The sequence below is a fragment of the Elephas maximus genome, chromosome 2, assembly GCF_024166365.1.
Source record: "Elephas maximus indicus isolate mEleMax1 chromosome 2, mEleMax1 primary haplotype, whole genome shotgun sequence".
NCBI classification, from domain to species: domain Eukaryota; kingdom Metazoa; phylum Chordata; class Mammalia; order Proboscidea; family Elephantidae; genus Elephas; species Elephas maximus.
Window position 1 is genome coordinate 82,172,805 of NC_064820.1, and position 19,785 is coordinate 82,192,589.

A 19,785-nucleotide genomic window follows, 5' to 3' on the forward strand; every position below is an offset into this window, starting at 1 on the left:
AACTGCATATATGTTGACCTTGGTTATATACTCTTTTAAACCGAAAGTTTAATTTTTCACAGCAGTCTACATGCAACTGAGCAGCCATCAGGTCTCAGTCCCTACAAGACTCTCCTATTGTGCTGTTACCCTCCATCTCTCTTACCTTACTTAGGGCACTCATGAAAGTATTAACTCCGGCAAATGGGTTGGAGGCTGCCCCCTAGACATTAGTTACTTATGGTGGAAAACTAACTGAAGTAAAGTGACATAGGGATTTACTGTGGTACTTACGGTACATTTTGTCACAAAAACTCACATGTGGTTTGTATCACTCCATCTAAATAGATTACTATCACAAAATATTAAATCAGAATAGGTTAAGAAAATAAAACCATTAAAAAAATCTATGAATTCTTACATAATGCACTGAATATGGCTACAATTCAAGGAGAAAAAAAAACACTCATAACCTAATACAGCTTTTTACATGCATATGAAGCAATTGAAAATATGATGGCTTTCTGATTGCTCTGGCAGAGACCATAGTAGAGGGTCCTGGACAGAGTAGGAGAAAAATGTAGAACAAAATTCTAACTCACAAAAAAAGGACCAGACTTACTGGCCTGACAGAGACTGGAGAAGCCCTAGGAATATGGCCCCCGGACACCCTTTCAGCTCAGTAATGAAGCCACTCCTGAGGTTCACCCTTCAGGCAAAGATTAGACAGGCCCATAAAACACAACAACACTAAAGGGAAACACCAGCCCAGGGGTGAGGTCTAGAGGGCAGGAGGGGACAGACAGGAAAGCTAGTAACAGGGAATCCAGGGTCGAGAAGGGAGAGGGTTGACATGTCATGAGGTTGTTAATGTCCTAAAACAATATGTGTACTAACTGTTTAATGAGAAGCCAGTTTGTTCTGAACCTTCATCTAGAGTTCAATAAAAAAATAAGCTTAAAAAAAAAATACCATGGCTTGGGTCAGGCGCACTTTAGTCCTCAAGGTGACATCTTTGCTTTAAAGAGATCTTTTGCCGCAGATTTGCTCAATGCAACACTGTCTGATTTCTTGACTGCTGCTTCCATGGGCGTTGATTGTGGATCCAAGTAAAATGAAATCCTTGACAACTTCAATCTTTTCTCGGTTTATCATGATGTTGCTTATTGGTCCAGTTGTGGGGATTTTTTTTTTTTTCTTTATATTAAGGTGTAATCCATACTAAAGGCTGTAGTCTTTGATCATCTAGTAAGTGCTTCAAGTCCCCTTCACTTTCAGCAAGGAAGATTGTGTCATCTGCATATCTCGGGTTGTTAACGAGTCTTCCTCTTCTTCATATAGTCCAGCTTCTTGGATTATCTGCTTAACATATAGATTGAATAAATATGGTGAAAGGACACAACCCTGACACACACCTTTCCTGACTTTAAACCATGCAGTATCACCGTTTTCTGTTCAAAAAACTGCCTCTTGGTCAATGTACAGGTTCTGCATGAGTACAATGAAGTGTTCTGGAATTTCCATTCTTCGCAGCGTTATCCATAATTTGTTATGATCCACAGTCCAATGCCTTAGCATATGCAGTCAATTAAACATACGTAAACATCTTTCTCATATCCTCTGCTTTCAGCCAAGATCCATCTGACATCAGCAGTGATATCCCTGGTTCCATGTCCTCTTCTGTATCCAGCTTGCATTTCTGACAGTTCCCTCTCAACATACTGCTGCTACCATTTTAGAATTATCTTTGGCATAATTTTACTTGTATGTACTATTAATGATATTATTCGATAATTTCCACATTCCACTGGATCACCTCTCTTTGGAATAGTCATGTATATGGATCTCTTCCAGTCGGTGACCAGGTAGCTATCTTCCAAATTTCTTGGCATAGACAAGTAAGTGCTTCGAGCATTGCATCCATGTGTTAAAACATCTCAATTGGTGTTCTGTTAATTCCTAAAGTCTTGTTTTCCACCAATGCCTTCAGTGTATCTTGGTCTTCTTCCTTCAGTACCATCAGTTTGTGGGCATATGCTACTTTCTGAAATGGCTGAAGTCAACCAATTCTTTTCGTACTACTATAATACTATACAGAACTAATTGCAAGGCCTTACCTTACTGGGCCTCAGCTTCCGCATTTACAACATGGCATTAGTCTAGCCTAGACTTAAGCTCTTCCAGTCTTTCTTTGAATACAGGTAGTTGTGCAAGTACCTGTCAAAGATAAAACTAGTAAAAACAAATATTTATAAAGATCCGATGTGGGAGGTGTTAATAAGGAACAAATAAATCTGCCGAATGTATTGAGGAAGATCATTCCTCTGATGTCTGTCACCTTGCAATTACTGTAATAGGCTTCTTTCATCAGCAGTTTAAGAATAATTCTACAATAAAACCTACCCAATTTTTTAATGTATAGAACACTTCTTCTTCCTTAATACCAAAAGGGAGAAGAATGCTCTGTTATTAGGTTGGTAGGGGTAATGAAGATGATTAAATCTCAGTGGTCACTGTGAGGAATTACATAAATGAAGCCTAATCGTCAAAATGGTAAGATGAATCACGTATTTCCTGTGTTTGGGAGCACTGTGCCCCTTTACTGATCTAGCTCTCACCTCTGGCATATAAGAGGGCCAGCTGCTATTCTGCTACCAGTCTAGCCAATAGCTGTTTAGACACATTCACACTAAGAAAAAACACACACCCTCATTTTCTACAGAGAGGGGTCAGTTTTTGAGAGCTCTCAAAGTTTAAACTCAGGAGATGCTACACCCTACCTGTTCAATGGCTGCTTCATTTTTCTCCACAATATCTTCTGTAATTATCACATATACCTATTTCTCTAGTAGGAAGTCCCTTAAATAAATGTTTAAAATAATGAAGAGGTGTAAACAGAATACTCATTTTCGAGAACAAATTCAAGTATTTCCAAATAATAAAAAGCTAAATGAAACTACATTTAACTTCCTAAAAATCTGTTTTCTGGTTATAAGAATTTAACTAGAGGCAACAAAATTATACTATATATAAAGATTGAGAGGTTCTGAGCACTGTATCAATGATTTCAGGATGCTGTCACTATGAGTTGGAATCAACGGCAATGGGTTTTTTTTTTTTTTTTTTTTGGCTTGCTGTGGAGAGGTCAAATATAAAACTTAGGGTACATTGCTTGGGGGATGTACAGATTACCTGATGGAGCAACTTACTGCTGGTTTACAGACCCAGAAAAAAGAATTCAAACAAACAACTTTATGGAGTGATATGCAAAAAAAAATACATGAAAAATTTAAGGGACTGATGGTTTTCAGAGAGATCTTATTTTTGTATTACCCTATATTTGATGTTCAAGGTTCATGCACATGTATTCCTAATTCCTTAAAACTACACAGCAAGATACAAGTCACCATTCTCCTCTAATTTCTGAAATAACTTTAAACTGCGTAATCCAGATTCTCGCTCTCCATTTTTCCACAAGATAATGAGGTGATCAGCAGAGCATGTCACTAATCCATGATCTTCAAAGTACAGAAACATCTGTAAAGGAAACGGGAACTAATGACTATAGGAACTTTAAGGAGAATAGAAGAGGCTAATACTAGAGTAACGCATGTACTTGTAAGACATGTTCTTTGAAGACTTATCTGGATCTAAATGGAAAATTCCATTTTTAATGAGAAATTTTATTTTTAAATGTTGGTTAAAGTCACATGCAACTACACTAATATCTAGTATTTTAATAATCAGAACTTTGTTAATGCTTCTCAACTACACAACTATGAAAAGCAGCCATTTTTTAATTTTACCATTACCTAATTCTTTAGTATTGGTTTTAAGATTTTGCCAGGTAGAGGTCCTGCTTTCCTTAATCAATTGTACTTGTCTCATTATTTATGCACAAAATGACTAACGGTAAAATGTTTGAACTGTAAATTCCCCAAGATAAACACTGACTTCAGCTCTTTATACAAAAGTAGATATAATCAATCTATAAGCATTTACTTTGTGTCTTCTATATGCTTGTGGTTCCTACCCTTAGGAAAGTTCAAATTCAGTTATAAAAACCAAATCATAGTTGAAAGAATTAGGTCACTAATTAAAGACTATATAATCAGGCACTAAATAATGCAGTACAGAAATCCTGATGATGTAGTGGTTAAGAGCTATGGCTGCTAACCAAAAAGTTGACAGTCTGAATCCACCAGGTACTCCCTGGAAATCCTGTGGGGCAGTTCTACTCTGCCCTACAGGGTTTCTGTACTACATTATTTAGTGTCTGGTTATACAGTCTTTAATTAGCGACCTAATTCTTTCAACTACGATTTGATTTTCACAACCGAATTTGAACTTTCCTAAGATAGGAACCATAAGTATATAGAAGACGCATGGTAAATGTTTACAGATTGACTGATTATATCTACTTTTGTAGAAAGAGCTGAAATCAATGTTCATTTTCAAGACTTTACAATCCAAATTATGTAGTAGAGACTATGGTAACCCACAGAAATTCAGAATAGGAGGGAAAATGAATCAATGACAACTGAAATTACCAGCGAAAGCTCCAAACAGATAAAACATCAAGCAAAAGGAAGGGCATGCTCAGCAAAGGAAACAGGCTGGAAGCTAAGAACAGGAAAACGGAGTGTTGCTGAGAAGGCAAGATGAATACTATGGGGTGGAGAGAAGATAAATGAAGCCATGAGAAGGATGAAGTTCTTGAAGGAAAGTGAAATAAAGGAGAAAAAAAGAGCAACGTTAAGGAACAACAGGATGAGTGTTTTCTCAGAAATAATCTATGGATTTCTGAAGATAGCGGGATAAGGCCACAAAAGAGGTCTCAGCTGATGATGCAGAAGTTAAAGGGGAAATATGGGAGCAAAATTCCTCAGGAAGATAGAAGATACAATCCAGTACACAGGTAGAGGGCTTAGGTCAGAGAGTAAGGATGAAAATATTAAAACGAATGAGGAAATCTGGGACACGGAGCACCTAAGAGATAGCCTAGATATTTTCAGTGAAGCCAGAGATACTTAAAAAATGACTGTGAACACTTCAATACAGGAAAATTTCTAAGAACCTGACAATGTTCCATATTATGACCAATGCGCCATTTTTCAGGTATCTCCCACTATTTAAAAACCTGCAGTGGGTTTCCACTACTTTTAAAATAAAGTCCGAACTCCTTAGCCTGGCATTCAAGAACATTCATAATCTGACCCAAAATTATTTTCCTAGGCTTTATCTCCTACTCACGTCTGTTCAAAAGAACCTAGTACTCCAGCCTAGATAATCTGCTCCTTGGTACAAAATAGATTCTTTTGCCTAGTACATTTCATGTTCACCACCCCAAACTACTCTACAGTCACCCACATAAAAACAAAAAGTTAAAAAAATTAAACTGGGTTAACTGTTGAAGAAAAGCAAAGATGAATAAGACAACCTCAAGTAGCTTATGGTCACAAGGCTATTTATATTAATCCTACTGAACACTGAAGGTTCAGCTGAAGTCCCCAACTCCCTTATCTTCCACTAACCATTGAGCAGTAAGTGCTTTTTCTAACTCCTGAGTATTCACTGTCTGCTACTCATCATAAGCCACCTTGATTAGCAGTTCATTAGGTCTCTAGCCTTCCTCTCCTGCTAAAGTATAAGATCCATGAGGGTAGGAATTACACCTCTTTGTAAACTCCAGTGTCTAGTATAGTGCCTGAAACAGAGGAAATGCTCCATAATAAGTGTGCTGCTGCTGCTCCTAAGCATGAATGCAGTTTCAAATGAAAAGTAATTTGTCACTCACCAGCTGTGAAATAGGGAAGAACAACTTAAAAAATTCATTAATGAAGGCCCTGATTACACTGTTATCAGTTCCAATCATCTCTTTATTTGAACTGATCTTATTCATTACAGGCAACAGTGCCTGTGGTAAATATTAATGTTAATCTGAAGTTAGAATTTTATGTATCTTATAATTCTCAACTAATATTTTAATATATATACAATGGTAATCAGGACACAGGGTTTAACTAAAGCTAAGAGACTGTTACCCTTCAAAGGGAACTAAAAACAGAGCTGTGTTCATGAATCTCCAAAAAACCCCTGGAATTAGAGTCTACTAAGGCTTTAATTGTACACATATAGCCACAACCCTCCATTCGCCTTCTGTTTACTACTGTTATATATGTACATTCAACAATATTCAAATTACCCTTATTTTTGCTATCTTGGTCTCATAAATAATGATGATTCAGCACAATTTTAGAAGCAATCCATTCCTTTCTTCCTCAAAACATCTCTCTCTGAAGGGAGATCCTAAATGCATACTGTATGTAACCTATCCTAGTCCACGTTTAGATTCAGGAAAAATCTACGTAAGTGGGAAAGGCAGAGAGCTATGAAGTATAGGTCTTTATGAGATCAACTGAATGAAAAGAGGAACAAGATGAAAAAGCAGGAATTACCAGGACCTTTATATGCCTATTAAAAAAAAGTACCTCCACAGATGATGAGTGTCCAATCAAATCTCCAATAAGCTCCAGTGAACATGAATTAGCATTTTCTTGTTGTTTCTTAACAGGCTGGCTGGCTTGTTTGTTTGCCCTCCCAAATCCCCACATGTTAAAAAAACCTAGAAAAACACAACCACTTCAGTCATTTCCAAAACGTCTATGCTTTTTACTCATTATAACAGTAATATGAGACCGGAAAACTTAAGTACAAAAATGTTCCACACTTAATTTAGTCAAGGGCTAAGGGAATGATGGTGCCAGGCAGTATGCTAGAGCTTTGTGTTTTTCCTTTTGTAATATTTCCTTTCACCTTTCTTAGACGCTAGTCACCCTCTGGAGCCCTGGTGGCACAGTGGTTAAGAGCTACAGCGAGCTGAGGCTGCTAACCAAAAGGTTGGCAGTTCGAATTCACCAACTGCTCCTTGGAAACCCATGGAGCAGGTCTACTCTGTCCTATAGGGTCTATGAGTTGGAAATTGGCTCACAACAGGTTTGGTTTTCTGGTTTTAGTCACCCCCTGGTGAAGGTGTATTAACATGATAAAGGCAGATGCTGGACATGAAAGACGAGAGAGGTAAATACCTGAATGGTAGCATCGAATTAAAAAAAAAAGGACAGCTCAGATTTAGGCATTGAAAAAAAAAAAAAGGCATAACTCAATGAGTCACAAGTTAAAGACTGTGTAATCAGGCCCTAAAATAATGTGGTACAGACCACGAATAAATGGTAAAGAGGAGAAGCTATGTGTAGGTATCCAAAAGCAACACCCTAGGACTTCAGCTAAGTCAGAAGAAACTACACAGGTATCAGCATCTGGTTTCTTATGCAAAGGTCGTTAACTAATTTGTGTAAACACCCAGGGTTTTGTTTTCAAACCAAAAACAAGGAAGTAAAAATGGCATGAGATTATGCTATAAACTCAAAGAAAAGTATATTTTTCCATAAAGCCATCTGAATTCAACGTTAATGATAATGCTTCACGGCTTAGGAACTCTTTAGGTTGATATCTGAAGGTACAAATTCTGTTTGTGTACCAATCAGAATTACAGATAATATAAATGAATTATAGGCCAGCTCATTTTTCATTAGGCCAGCTGGTCATTTAGAGTATCAGAAAATGGCAGTTTTTCTTCAAAGCAGTAAAATCCCAATTGACTTAAATTGAAATAAATAGGTAGCTACATAGAAAACCAATTTATACTAACATCAAGTTCCAAAGATGTAAATCCTAGATCCCAATGACCATATTCTGAAATGCTTCATTGTAAGCATCTTAGGTCTCCTTTGACATTCTATTTGGAGCACATTCTGTATTTACTTATTCTTGTGGTCACATGTAACTGCCTTTCTTCAGCCTTTCATACGAGAAAGAGAGAGTTGACTTTTTGGGAGAAGACACTTACCTGTTGGTACAGGCTCAGCTGCCAGCTGCTGTTTTTCTCGTAACTCCCAAATGCGTACACTGCCATCTTCTGAGCATGAGATTAACTGCCTGTCAGAACAGAAGATCAGTAATAAAAAAACAGACAGAGCACCATGGAAGGCCAATGCTCAATTTGCAGTGAAAGAAATCAGTGAGGTCCTTCAAAGCTTTTATTCAGCTCTTAGCAGGAACCGATTTTTAAAAAATTGCAACTTAACATGGCTTATTTTTTTATTTTGGTTTTACACCACAAAGTAAAGGCACTCTTCAGGAAAGGCACACATTATACTATGTTACCTAGGCTCATATATTCTAAATTTATCATCTCCACTTTTTAAAATGCATTCAGGAACACAGGGCATGAATAGTCTTTCACAATGTCTTGCCTAGCCCCCCTTCCCTCCTCTTATGGTATCTCTTCTCAGTATGCCTCTCATTCTAAAAATATCCTGCATTAGAAATGCTATTCCTTTCACATAATTTCATCCCTAAAAACTCAGCTGCCGAATTTACCCTGAGAGGAAAACACTAGCTCAGTTGCCTTAAACAAGGAGACTACCATTTGATTCTGCACATAAACAAAAACACAAAAATATGCATTTATGGAAAACACAAAAAATGAGTACACTGTTAAGTGCCCAAAAGTCTTTTGTTCTTTAAAATAAGTACCAAATTGTCAAACTGTCTCTTCTTACATGAAATTCCATGTAATTCATTTTAACTTTGCTTCTTGTAAATTTTGTAATGTATTACATCAAACTTGTCTGTCAGAGGAAGCCATGGAGCATTCTCCATTTCCAAAATAACATAGCAGGTCAAGCCATGGGGCCAGGTAACTTTGCCACTTGAGAAATTATGTTGGCGGCCCTGGGAACTGTGAATTTCTTTCATTTATTGCAGAAGACATGGAAACTTATACCTGTTTGGAAGTTTGGCAATGTGCAGGACATTGGAGTCATGTGCAGTTTTCTGGCAGGCAATCACACGCTTCATTTGAAGGTTATACACATATAAACCCCTCCCAACTGCGGCAAATACATTCTAGGGGGGAAAAGTTCAGAAATGGGTGTCAAATACATATCACTACCTGATATAATAGATTTTCAGCCCTAGTGTGACATCAGAAAGCCATGTTACTTTCCCTATTTTTACCTTCAGCACAAATAACTGTAATGCCCTCTGAAGTCCAAAATTGTGAAAGCAACAAGGAAAGCTCAGAGTATTTACAAGGTAGAAGGACACGGACACTGATACAGAAAAAGCTGTCTATCACATCTCCTCAGTATCATTTTTCTCCTCACAAATATGACAGCTGAGAGCTATGGCTGGCAGCCAGCCTGGTCCTGCAGCTGAACTGCTGAGGTACAATCTATCCCAATTATTTGTGGATTCCATACTTGAACATTAATTACCCTACTTGCTTAAATTTATTTGTAACCCCAAAATCAATACTCACAATGCTTTCACAGTCATTCATGGATGTGTGCTGAGTGGCAAAAAATTTAAGGAGCCCAACGCACATGCCAAGCAAGGAGACACAATGTCTTGTTTCAGCTCTCATACTATAAACAAGTGTCTTTTTTGCAGTCTATTTAAACAAAAAATCCAAACCCGCTGCCGCTGAGTCAATTCTGACCCATAGCAATCCTGTGAGTGCCATGTTTTCACATTTTTCTGTTTTTTGTTGGTGATTTCACTGCTTAAAATGGCCCCCATGCTTATTGAAGTGCTGTCTAATCTTTCCAAGTCCAAGAAGGCTGTGACGTGCCTTATGAAGAAGATAACATGCATTAGATAAACTAGTTTAGGCCTGAGTTATAGTATGCTGGACATAAGTGCAATGTTAATGAAACAACAAATACAAAACAAGGTTATATATTAACCGATTGATGAAAATGTTATGACCAGAGGCTTGCAGGAATCTAACCCTGTATTTCCCTAGGAGCAATGGTTCATTCAGTATTCACTAATTCAGTGTTACCAGGACTTTTTAGAACACAGCTACTGCAAATTATGAGAACATACTGTAGACTCTGGGTTTACAATCACATAACACAATAAATACCCTTGGGAAAATTACTTAGCTTCTTTTGCTTGAAAAAAAATGTGAGCAAAATTACTTGGACTCTACATTAAAGCTGTCAACAATTTCATTCTATTTGGATCAACAATCAACATCCATGGAAGCAGCAATCAAGAAACTGAATGACATATTACACCGGGCAAATCTGCAGCAAAAGATTAAAGTTTTAAAAAGCAAAGATGTCACTTTAATGACTAAAGTGCATGTGACCCAAGCCATGTCTTTTTTAACCACCTTACATGCATGTGAAAGTTGGATAGTGAAAAAGGAAGACAGAAGAATTGATGCATTCACACAGTGGTGCTGACGAAGAATACCATGGTCCCCCTTATCCGCAGGGGATATATTCTAAAGCCCCTGGATGCCTGAAACCATGGATAGTACTGCATCCTATATATACTATGTTTTGTCCTATAACACACATACCTACGATACAGTTTAATTTATAAATTAAGCACAGTAAGAGATTAACAATAACTAATTTTTAATAATAAAATAGAACAATTATAACAATATACTGTAAAAAAATTTATGTGAATAACAGAGCAGGACAGCATGAGATTTCATCATGCTAAGTACTCATTTAACGTTTTCCAACCACAGTTGACCGTGGGTAACTGAAACCATGGAAACCGCGGATAAGGGGGAACTGCTGTACTAAATATACCGTGTACCAGCAGAAGATTGAACAAATCAGTTTTAGAAGAAATACAACCAAAATACTCTTTAGAGGCGAGGCTGGTGAGACTCTGGCTCACTTACTTTGGACATATCATAAGAAAGACCAATCATTAGAAAAGGACATTATGTTTGGTAAGATAGAAGGTTATCGAAAAGGAGGAAAACCATCAACGAGATGGATTAACACAATAGCCACTATGATGGACTCAAATGTACCAATGGTCACGAAGATGGCATAGGACTGGGCAATGTTTCTTTCTATTATACATAATGTCACTCTGAGTCACAGGCAACTCAAAATCAAAAGCATCTTAAGCAATCAAGAGAGTTATAGAAAATATTTTAAAAAATGCTATCATAGCACTAATATGGCTTCACAATAACATTTTTCCAAATATGGTATTAGAAATATTTCTTTGCTAAGAAAATATCTTTAATCTTTTGAAAGCACCTTCACTAGTATTATCTTAGTTAGCCCCAAAACACCTTGTTAAGACAGCAAGCATTACTGCCATTTTCCAGACGAGTAAGTTAAAATTTAAAAAATACTAAAGTCAGACAAAAAAATTAGACACAGAGTCAATATTAAAAGCATATGACTCACACCTTGCTCTTTCCTTAAACCACACTGCCTAGTTTCTGTAATTATTTTTTCAAGTTACCACATTTTTGTTAGCACTTATATTAGAATCTGTAGGTATTCAGTAGGGACTCGGTGAGGCAGAACTTTCAAAAATCCCTAGAGATTGCTTCTCTGTTTTCAGCAGAGACTCTGAACCCTCCAAACCCTTCTCATAAGGTCTCAAAAGGCCACCAAACCCTACACTATCTGGGCCAAAGTGTGCCCCCTAGGCTTACCAGAGTCGAAATCTGGAATGATCCACCTGACCCTCAGGATCAGTATTCTGCAATTTAACAATACAAGCTGAGGACCGGTGGCCAGGGCATTAATGAAAATAGCTAGCCAACTTGCTAAAATCTAGAGCCCTATGTATAAGCATAAAATGCAAACAAATTCCAGAAACTAGCTTGACAGACCAGGAAATCCATGCACAGAGTTTAACTGATTTATCCAAGGCCACAAAGAAAATTATAAACATAATTAGAGAATTCCTAAGCTTTAGGGATAGCATTTACTCAAAGGGGTCCTTCTATCAGTCACCCATCATCAGTAATCCATGATCCTCTGCAGAATAACCCCCAACAAATTAAGGAAATGAAACAATTGTTTATGAAGCATTTATAGCAGTTAATAAACAATTAAATTTTTTAAGATAAAAAGAAATAAAAATGAAAAGAATTTTTTTTAATTACTGATTTTTATAAAAGTGAAAAAAGGTATAAAATTTTTAAAGTATGTAATTATTAGGCTAAACTCTTAAGGAATCTAGTCTCTATCTTTTCTGAAACCATTTTTTTAATTACAGATTTAAATTCTTTTTTCCAAAATAAAGTTGAGGTACAAAGAAACAATCTCTGGGTATGCTAGTGTTTTTATATTATTTTTATTCTATTCTTTTCTGGTTTTTGTTGTTTTTTCCTAAGTAAGAGAGGTAGAAACAAAAAATAGACCATACCCCCTCAACCCAGAACACTACTACTGAAATCTTTAATAAAAAAAAATAGCATGCATTATTATTGTTGTTGTTAGTTAACATCTAGTTTGGCTCCGATTCATGATGACCCCATGTACAACAGAACAAAATGTTGCCTGGTCCTGCACCATCTTCATAACGATTGGTGTGTCTGAGTCCACAGTTGTAGCCACTGTGTAGTGCCCTTCAACCTAGGAGACTCATCTTCCAGCACTACATCACACAACATCCTGCTATGACCCACAGGGTTTTCACTGCTTAATGTTTGAAAGCAGATCACCAGGCCTTTCTTCCTATCTGCCTTAGTCTGGAAGCACCTCTGAAACCTGTTCACCAGGGGTGACCCTGCTGGTATTTTCAATACTGGTGGTGAATGTAACATGAACATACAATTAGGACATTGAAACAATACAGAAAGGCAGAAAATAAAAATAAAAGAGCAATAAAAGCCTTTCCTAATCCTCTCCTCAAAGGTTACAACTCTTAAACATTCCTTATGATTACATTTAGAAAAGTAACACATTTTCTGAGCCCCTGAGGCTAAAAAGAAGAAATTTTAGAATGAAGATTCAATCAGTAGTCGCTTATTACAAAAAAGATATAAAGTACTTCAAGAGCATCACTGCACAGAAGGATTAAAAACAACAACTCTCACACAATCACCTTCCATCAGAAGACGGAAATAGAAACATTGCTGAAATTTTTAATTTCCTTTACCTCTCTAGGAAACCACCAAAATCTACAAAGTATTTTTTTTTTCAATAGTGTTCCTTAAAACAATTTTAAACACTAACTTCAAATCCTATGGGATTACTTAATCCAACCAAAAATTTCATTATGCTTTTAAAATCTATGGGCATTTAATCACAGTTCTACTCTGTTCTATAGGGTCGCTATGAGTCAGAATCGACTCAATGACAACGGGTTGGTTTACTCAAAGGTAAGAGTCAAGATAAAAATGCTCTTTCAGTGAAAGTGGTACAATCTTCCAAAAAACTCAGACCATTATAAAGCACAACTTAAAACCATGGGGAATAAAAACTTTTTGTATCCATCACTAGATTAAATTTAAAAAATCAGAAACTAGATTTTTTAAAAACAGGCAAATTTATAGATTTTTACCTCTTCATCACATGTAAAATGATGAATAGAAATGTCATTTGGTTTTTGATACAGTTTTATTTCTTGCTGTGTGTCCAGCTGTAGAGATGGGTCCCAGAAGTTGCGTTCATAGGCCTGCATGGTCCAGTCCAGGATGTCCCAGACTATCAGCTCTCCAACATGGGAGCCAGTGACAAAACTCAAATCTAGGAAAAGTTCACATATGCTTCATTACTGATTATTTTACTTAGGTTAAAGGTAAAAATGAGTGGAATGCCTAATAGTAGGGCTCTATAAAATCATAATAATTAAAACACCGAGATACCTACACAAAGCCAAATAGAAGATTACAATAACAGAATAGAAAGATTATAAATAGACACGAATTTGCTTAGTTACTTTGTATATGATAATTACTGTATTTCAATTCAGTAAGGAAAGAAATACCTCATGTTGGAATAGGTGGTTAACTATTTGGGGAATAAAAGATTTACCTTCTATCACATATCAAAATGAGTTTCAAAAACATTAAAACTTTACATGTACATACAAAAAAGTTGAAGAAAATAAAGGTGCATATTTCTATAAATATGGAATGGTAAGGAGCGTCACAACTCAAAATGAGAAGAAAAAGCTGCAAACATCCACCAATAATCGGAACCCAGAATGTATGAAGTATGAATCAAGGAAAATTGGACATCGTCAAAAATGAAATGGAGCGCATAAACATTGATATTCTAGGCATTAGTGAGCTGAAATGGACTGGTATTGGCCATTCTGAGTCAGAAAATCATATGGTCCACACGCCAGGAATGACAACTTGAAAAGGAATGGTGTTGCATTCATCGCCAGAAAGAACATTTGAAGATCTATCCTGAAATACAATGCTGTCAGTAATAGGATAATATCCACATGCCTACAAGGAAGACCAGTTAACACAACTATTATTCAAATTTACACACCAACCACTAAGGCCAAAGATGAAGAAACTGAGATTTTTACCACCTTCTGCAGTCTGAAATTGTTCGAGCATGCATTTAGGACGCGTAACTACTGGTGATTCGAATGTGAAAGCTGGAAAAAAAGAAGGATCAGTAGTTGGAAAATATGACCTTGGTGATAGAAACAATGCCAAAGGTCGTATGACAGAATTTCCCAAGACCAATACTTCTTCATCGCAAATACCATTCTTCCACAACATAAACAGCAACTGTACACATGGACCTCGCCAGATGGAATACACAGGAATCAAATCAACTAAATCTGTGGAAAGGGATGATGGGCAATCTCAATACCATCAGTCAGAACGAGGCCAGGGGCCAACTGTGGAACAGACCATCAATTACTCATATGCAATTTCAAGCTGAAACTGAAGAAAATTAGAACAAGTCCATGAGAGCCAAAGGACAACCCTGAATATATCCCACCTGAATTTAGAGACCACCGTTCAACACTAATGACTGAAAATCAGATGAGTTGTGGAATGACATCAAGGACTTCATACATGAAGAAAGCAAGAGGTCATTAAAAAGACAAGAAAGAAAGCAAAGACCAAAATGGATGTCAGAAGAGACTTGGAAACTTGGTCTTAGATGTTGAGTAGCTAAAGAAAAAGGACGAAATGATAAAGTAAAAGAACTAAACAGAAAATTTCAAAGGGCGGCTCGAGAAGACAAAGTACTATAATGACATGTACAAAGAGCTGGAGATAGAAAACTAAAAGGGAAGAATCACCTTGGTATTTCTCAAGCTAAAAGAATTGAAGAAAACATTCAAGCCTCGAGTTGCAATAGTGAAGGGCTGTACAGGGAAAATACTAAAACAACGCTGGAAGCATCAAAAGAAGATGGAACGAATACAGAGTAATTATACCAAAAAGAATTGGTCAACGTTCAACCAGTTCAAGAGGTAGCATATGATCAGGAACCAATGGTACTGAAGAAGTCCAAGCTGCACTGAAGGCACTGGTGAAAAACAAGGCTCCAGGAATTGACGGAATATCAACTGACATGTTTCAACAAATAGATGCAGTGCTGTAAGTGCTCACTCATCTATGCCAAGAAATGTGGAAGACAGCTACCTGGCCAACTGACTCGAAGACATCTATATTTATGCCTATTGCCAAGAAAGGTGATACAACCGAATGCAGAAATTATCTAACAATATCATTAATATCAGACATAAGCAAAATTTTGCTGAAGATCACTCCAAAGCAGATGCAGCAGTATATCAACAGGGAACTGCCAGAAATTCAAGCCAGATTCAGAAGAGGACATGGAACCAGGGATGTCATTGCTGATGTCAGATGGATCCTGACTTAAAAGTGCAGAATACCAGAAGGATGTTTACCTGTGTTTTATTAACTATGCAAAGGCTTTCGACTGTGTGAATAACAAATTATGGATAACACTGCGAACAATGGGAATTCCAGAACACTTAATTGTGCTCGTGTGCTTTACATAGATCAAGGGGCAGTTGTTCAGACAGAACAAGGGGATACTGCGTGGTTTAAAGTCAGGAAAGGTATGCATCACAACTGCATCCTTTCACCATACCTATTCAAGCTGTATGCTGAGCAACTAATCTGAGAAGCTGGACTATATGAAGAACAGGGCATCAGGATTTGAGGAAGACTCATTAACAACCTGTGTTATGCAAATAACACAACCTTCCTTGCTGAAAGTGAAGAGGACTTGAAGCACTTACTGATGAAGATCAAGAACCACAGCCTTCAGTATGGATTACACCTCAACATAAAGAAAACCAAAATCCTCACAACTGGATCAGTAAGCAACATCACGATAAATGGAGAAAAGACTGAAGTTGTCAAGGATTGCATTTTACCTGGGTCAATACCCATGGAAGCAGCAGTCAAGAAATCAAAAGACACATTGCCTTGGGCAAATCTGCTGCACAGGACCTCTTTAAGGTGTTGAAGAGCAAAGATGACACCTTGAAGACTAAGCTGAGCTTGACCCAAGCCATGGTATTTTCGATCGCATCATATGCATCTGAAAGCTGAACAATGAATGAGGAAGATGGAAGAAGAATTCACGCCTTGGAATTGTGGTGTGGCAAAGAATACTGAATATACCATGGACTGCCAAAAGAACAAACAAATCTGTCTTGGAAGAAGTACAACCAGAATGCTCCTTAGAAGCAAGGATGGCGAGACTGCATCTTACATACTTTGGACATGTTGTTAGAAGGGATCAGTCTCTGGAGAAGGACATCATGCTTGGCAGAGTACAGGGTCAGCGGAAAAGAGGAAGACCCTCAACGAGATGGACTGACACAATGGCTGCAACAACAGGCTCAAGCATAACGATTTTGAGTATGGCGCAGGACTGAGCACTGTTTCATTTGGTGGTAAATATAGTCGCTGTAAGTTGGAACTGACTTAACAGCACCTAACAACAACAACAAAGGAGCTTCAAAGGAGGTGGGGACAGAGCAATTCTGAACAAATATTTGATTGACAAAAAAAAATCATAAGTAACAAAAAGCTAGGGGAAAGCTGGCAACTCAGACGTCAGAAAAAGTTTATTATCCTTCATACATAAGTTCTCGTAAATCAGTAAGATCAAGATGAATACCCTAGCAGAAAAAACGGGCAAAGCATCTGAACAGGAAAAACAAGAAATAGAAATGCTCAGTAGACATGTGAAAAGATATTCAACTCCCTTAATAATGAAAGAAATATAAAAACAACGTCATACCATTTATTAACTTGCAAATTGGGAAAGATTATATAACAGGAATATACCCAGTGTTGGCAAATGCATAAAGAATAAGCACTCTCACATAATGTTAATATCCTAGTATAAATTGGTACATTTTTCCAAAGATTAATTTGGTAATACATACCAAAACTTTTCAAAAGTGAAAACCATCGATATAATTATACTTCTAGACATTTATCCTCAGGGAAGTGCATAAAAGACACCTTCAAGGTTGTTATACGCAACTCAAAAATGTAAAGACAGGAGGCGGGGCCAAGATAGCCGAGTAGTCAGATGCTTCCGGTGATCCCTCTTACAACAAAGACCCGAAAAAACTAATGAAACGAGTATATTTACGACAAGCTAGGAGTCCTAAATATCAAAGGCAAAGTTAGAAAACGGATTGAGTGGCATAGGGAGGAAGAGACAGCTCAGGAGCAGAGAGGAGTTGCCCGAACTGAATTGCTGGGAAGTCTCAGGCACCATTCCTGGGAGCGACTGTGACAGACTGGTGGTAGCGTTCGGCCGGTTTCCTCAGGGAGAAACAGCCAGCCACACAGCCTACTCAAACCTCTGGAACCAGAGATGAACAGCGCTCTCAGCAAAGGCTAAGTACTTGCATATATTTTACTATGCCCCGAGCCCCCAAGCTGGCTTCAGAGGCTATCAATTTCCCTGGGCCTGAGACAGGCCCTGCTGAGCACCTTGAGCCATTCTCCTGGCCTTGGAGAAGGAATAAATTCACAACTGAGGGAAAAGATAATCTCGCAGCTCCACTAACTTGAGGAGCTCAGGACAGAAGTGGATCCTGTCGAGGCATAAACGGTTCGTGGACTTGGAGTACCTTTCCCCGTGCATGGACCTGTATGGGCCTATTTCAGAAGAACAGGCCCTTATTCACAGACTTCAACTGTTTCAGCTATACGGTAGAAAGGTGGGTGTCTGAAGTTTGACACCACTTTGCCTATTAAACAGGGTCCTCACCGACCCATATCAGCGGCCTAACAACTGGTGACTCCACTCATGTAACCCAGCCACCCATGACAGGGGTGCAAGGATACTGGTACCTATCGGTCACTACAACCAAAACCATTGGGTGCCCTTGGTCCATCTGCAGAACCCACCCACCTGTGTGCTCTAGGGAACATGGATGCGCTTCCCTCACAGACACTCGGGTGATGGTTATCAGCCCCCTGCATTGTTCAGAACAGGACCCCCTGCTGCAACCAGGAACTTGTACCTACACTAATCACCCCTGCCCCTCTAAGACTGTAGGACAAAGCCTATACCACACACTTGATGACCAACTACCTGGACACCTGAGCTGAATCCATACAAAAAAAGTGAATTAACTCCTAGGCTCATATACCTGATAACAGTTCCAGCCATCTGGTGACAGGACATTAGAGCTTCAAAGGTGAAAATAATCGAGCTAGCTCACTCAAGTAACCTATTTGGACATATTAAAACAAAGCAAGAAGCTAGGATACAGTAAGCAAACATAAAATAAACTAATATAATAACTTATAGATGGCTTGGAGACAACAGTCAATATCAAACCCCATAAAGCAGACCATGATCACTCCAACGAGCTCTCAAAACAAAAAATCAAGGGATCTGATGGATGAAGGTACCTCCCTGGGATTACCAGATGTAGAATATAAGAAATTAATATACAGTTCTCTTCAAGACATCAGGAACGAGATCAGACAATAGGCAGAACAAGCGAAGGAATACACAGATAAAGCAGTTGAAGAAATTAAAAAGGTTATTCAAGAACATAATGAAAGATTTAATAAGCTGCAACAATCCATACAGAGACAGAATCAGAAATTCAGAAGATTAACAATAAAATTACAGAAGCAGACAACTCAATGGAAAGTCAGAGGAGCAGAACTGTGGAAGTGGAAGCCAGAATTAGTGAGATTGAAGATAAAAACTTGGCACCAATATATCTGAAGATAAATCCGATAAAAGAATTAAAAAAAAATGAAGAAACCCAAAGAATCATGTGGGACTCTATCAAGAGAAATAACCTACGAGTGATTGCAGTACCAGAATAGGGAGGGATAACAGAAAATACAGACAGAATTGTTCAAGATCTGTTGGCAGAAAACTTCCTTGATATCATGAAAGATGAGAAGATATCATGCTTGGATCAAATTCCACATAAGGTAGATCTTAAAACAAAGTCACCAAGACATACTATAATCAAACTTGCCAAAACCAAAGATAAAGAGAAAATTTTAAGAGCAGCTAGGGATAAATGAAAAGTCACCTACAAAGGAGAGTCAGTAAGAATAAGCTCAGATTACTCGGAAGAAACCACGCAGCCAAGAGGGCAACGGGATGACTTAGATAAAGCATTGAAGGAAAAAAAACGCGAGCCAAGAATCATATATCCAGCAAAACTGTCTCAAATATGAAGGCAAAATTAGTTCATTTCCAGATGAACAGAAGTTTGAGAATTCGTAAAAACCAAACTGAAACTATAAGAAATACTAAAGGGAGTTCTCTGGTTAGAAAATCAATAATATTAGATATCATCCCAAGAGTAGAACACAGGACAAAGCAACCAGATGTCAACCCAGATAGGGAAATCACAAAAATAAATCAAGATAAAAAACCGCTCAAAACAAGCAACCTCGTTATGTAAAAGAAGACAACATTAAAAAATAAAGAGGGAGCAAGAAAT

The 19,785-nt window shown here is 37.7% G+C and overlaps 1 protein-coding gene across 3 annotated transcripts in view; it reads right to left on the reverse strand.

The window, feature by feature from the left end:
- Positions 1–436: 436 nt before the first annotated feature.
- The window catches only part of WDR41 (WD repeat domain 41), a 66,369-nt gene continuing 47,020 nt past the window's right edge, over positions 437–19,785 (reverse strand). The window contains exons 9-14 of one of the 3 annotated variants that reach the window (XR_007514937.1): positions 13,390–13,574; positions 8,828–8,949; positions 7,889–7,977; positions 6,471–6,604; positions 3,313–3,516; positions 437–2,196 (exon numbers count right to left, since the gene is read on the reverse strand). Coding sequence is in view for 1 of the 3 variants with exons in the window: in XM_049866330.1 (XP_049722287.1) it covers positions 3,364–3,516; positions 6,471–6,604; positions 7,889–7,977; positions 8,828–8,949; positions 13,390–13,574 (683 nt within the window). In the remaining 2 variants the exon portion in view is untranslated. Of the gene's footprint in view, positions 3,517–6,470; positions 6,605–7,888; positions 7,978–8,827; positions 8,950–13,389; positions 13,575–19,785 lie in introns of all 3 variants that reach the window. The other 2 variants (XR_007514938.1, XM_049866330.1) reach the window with 2 other exon arrangements.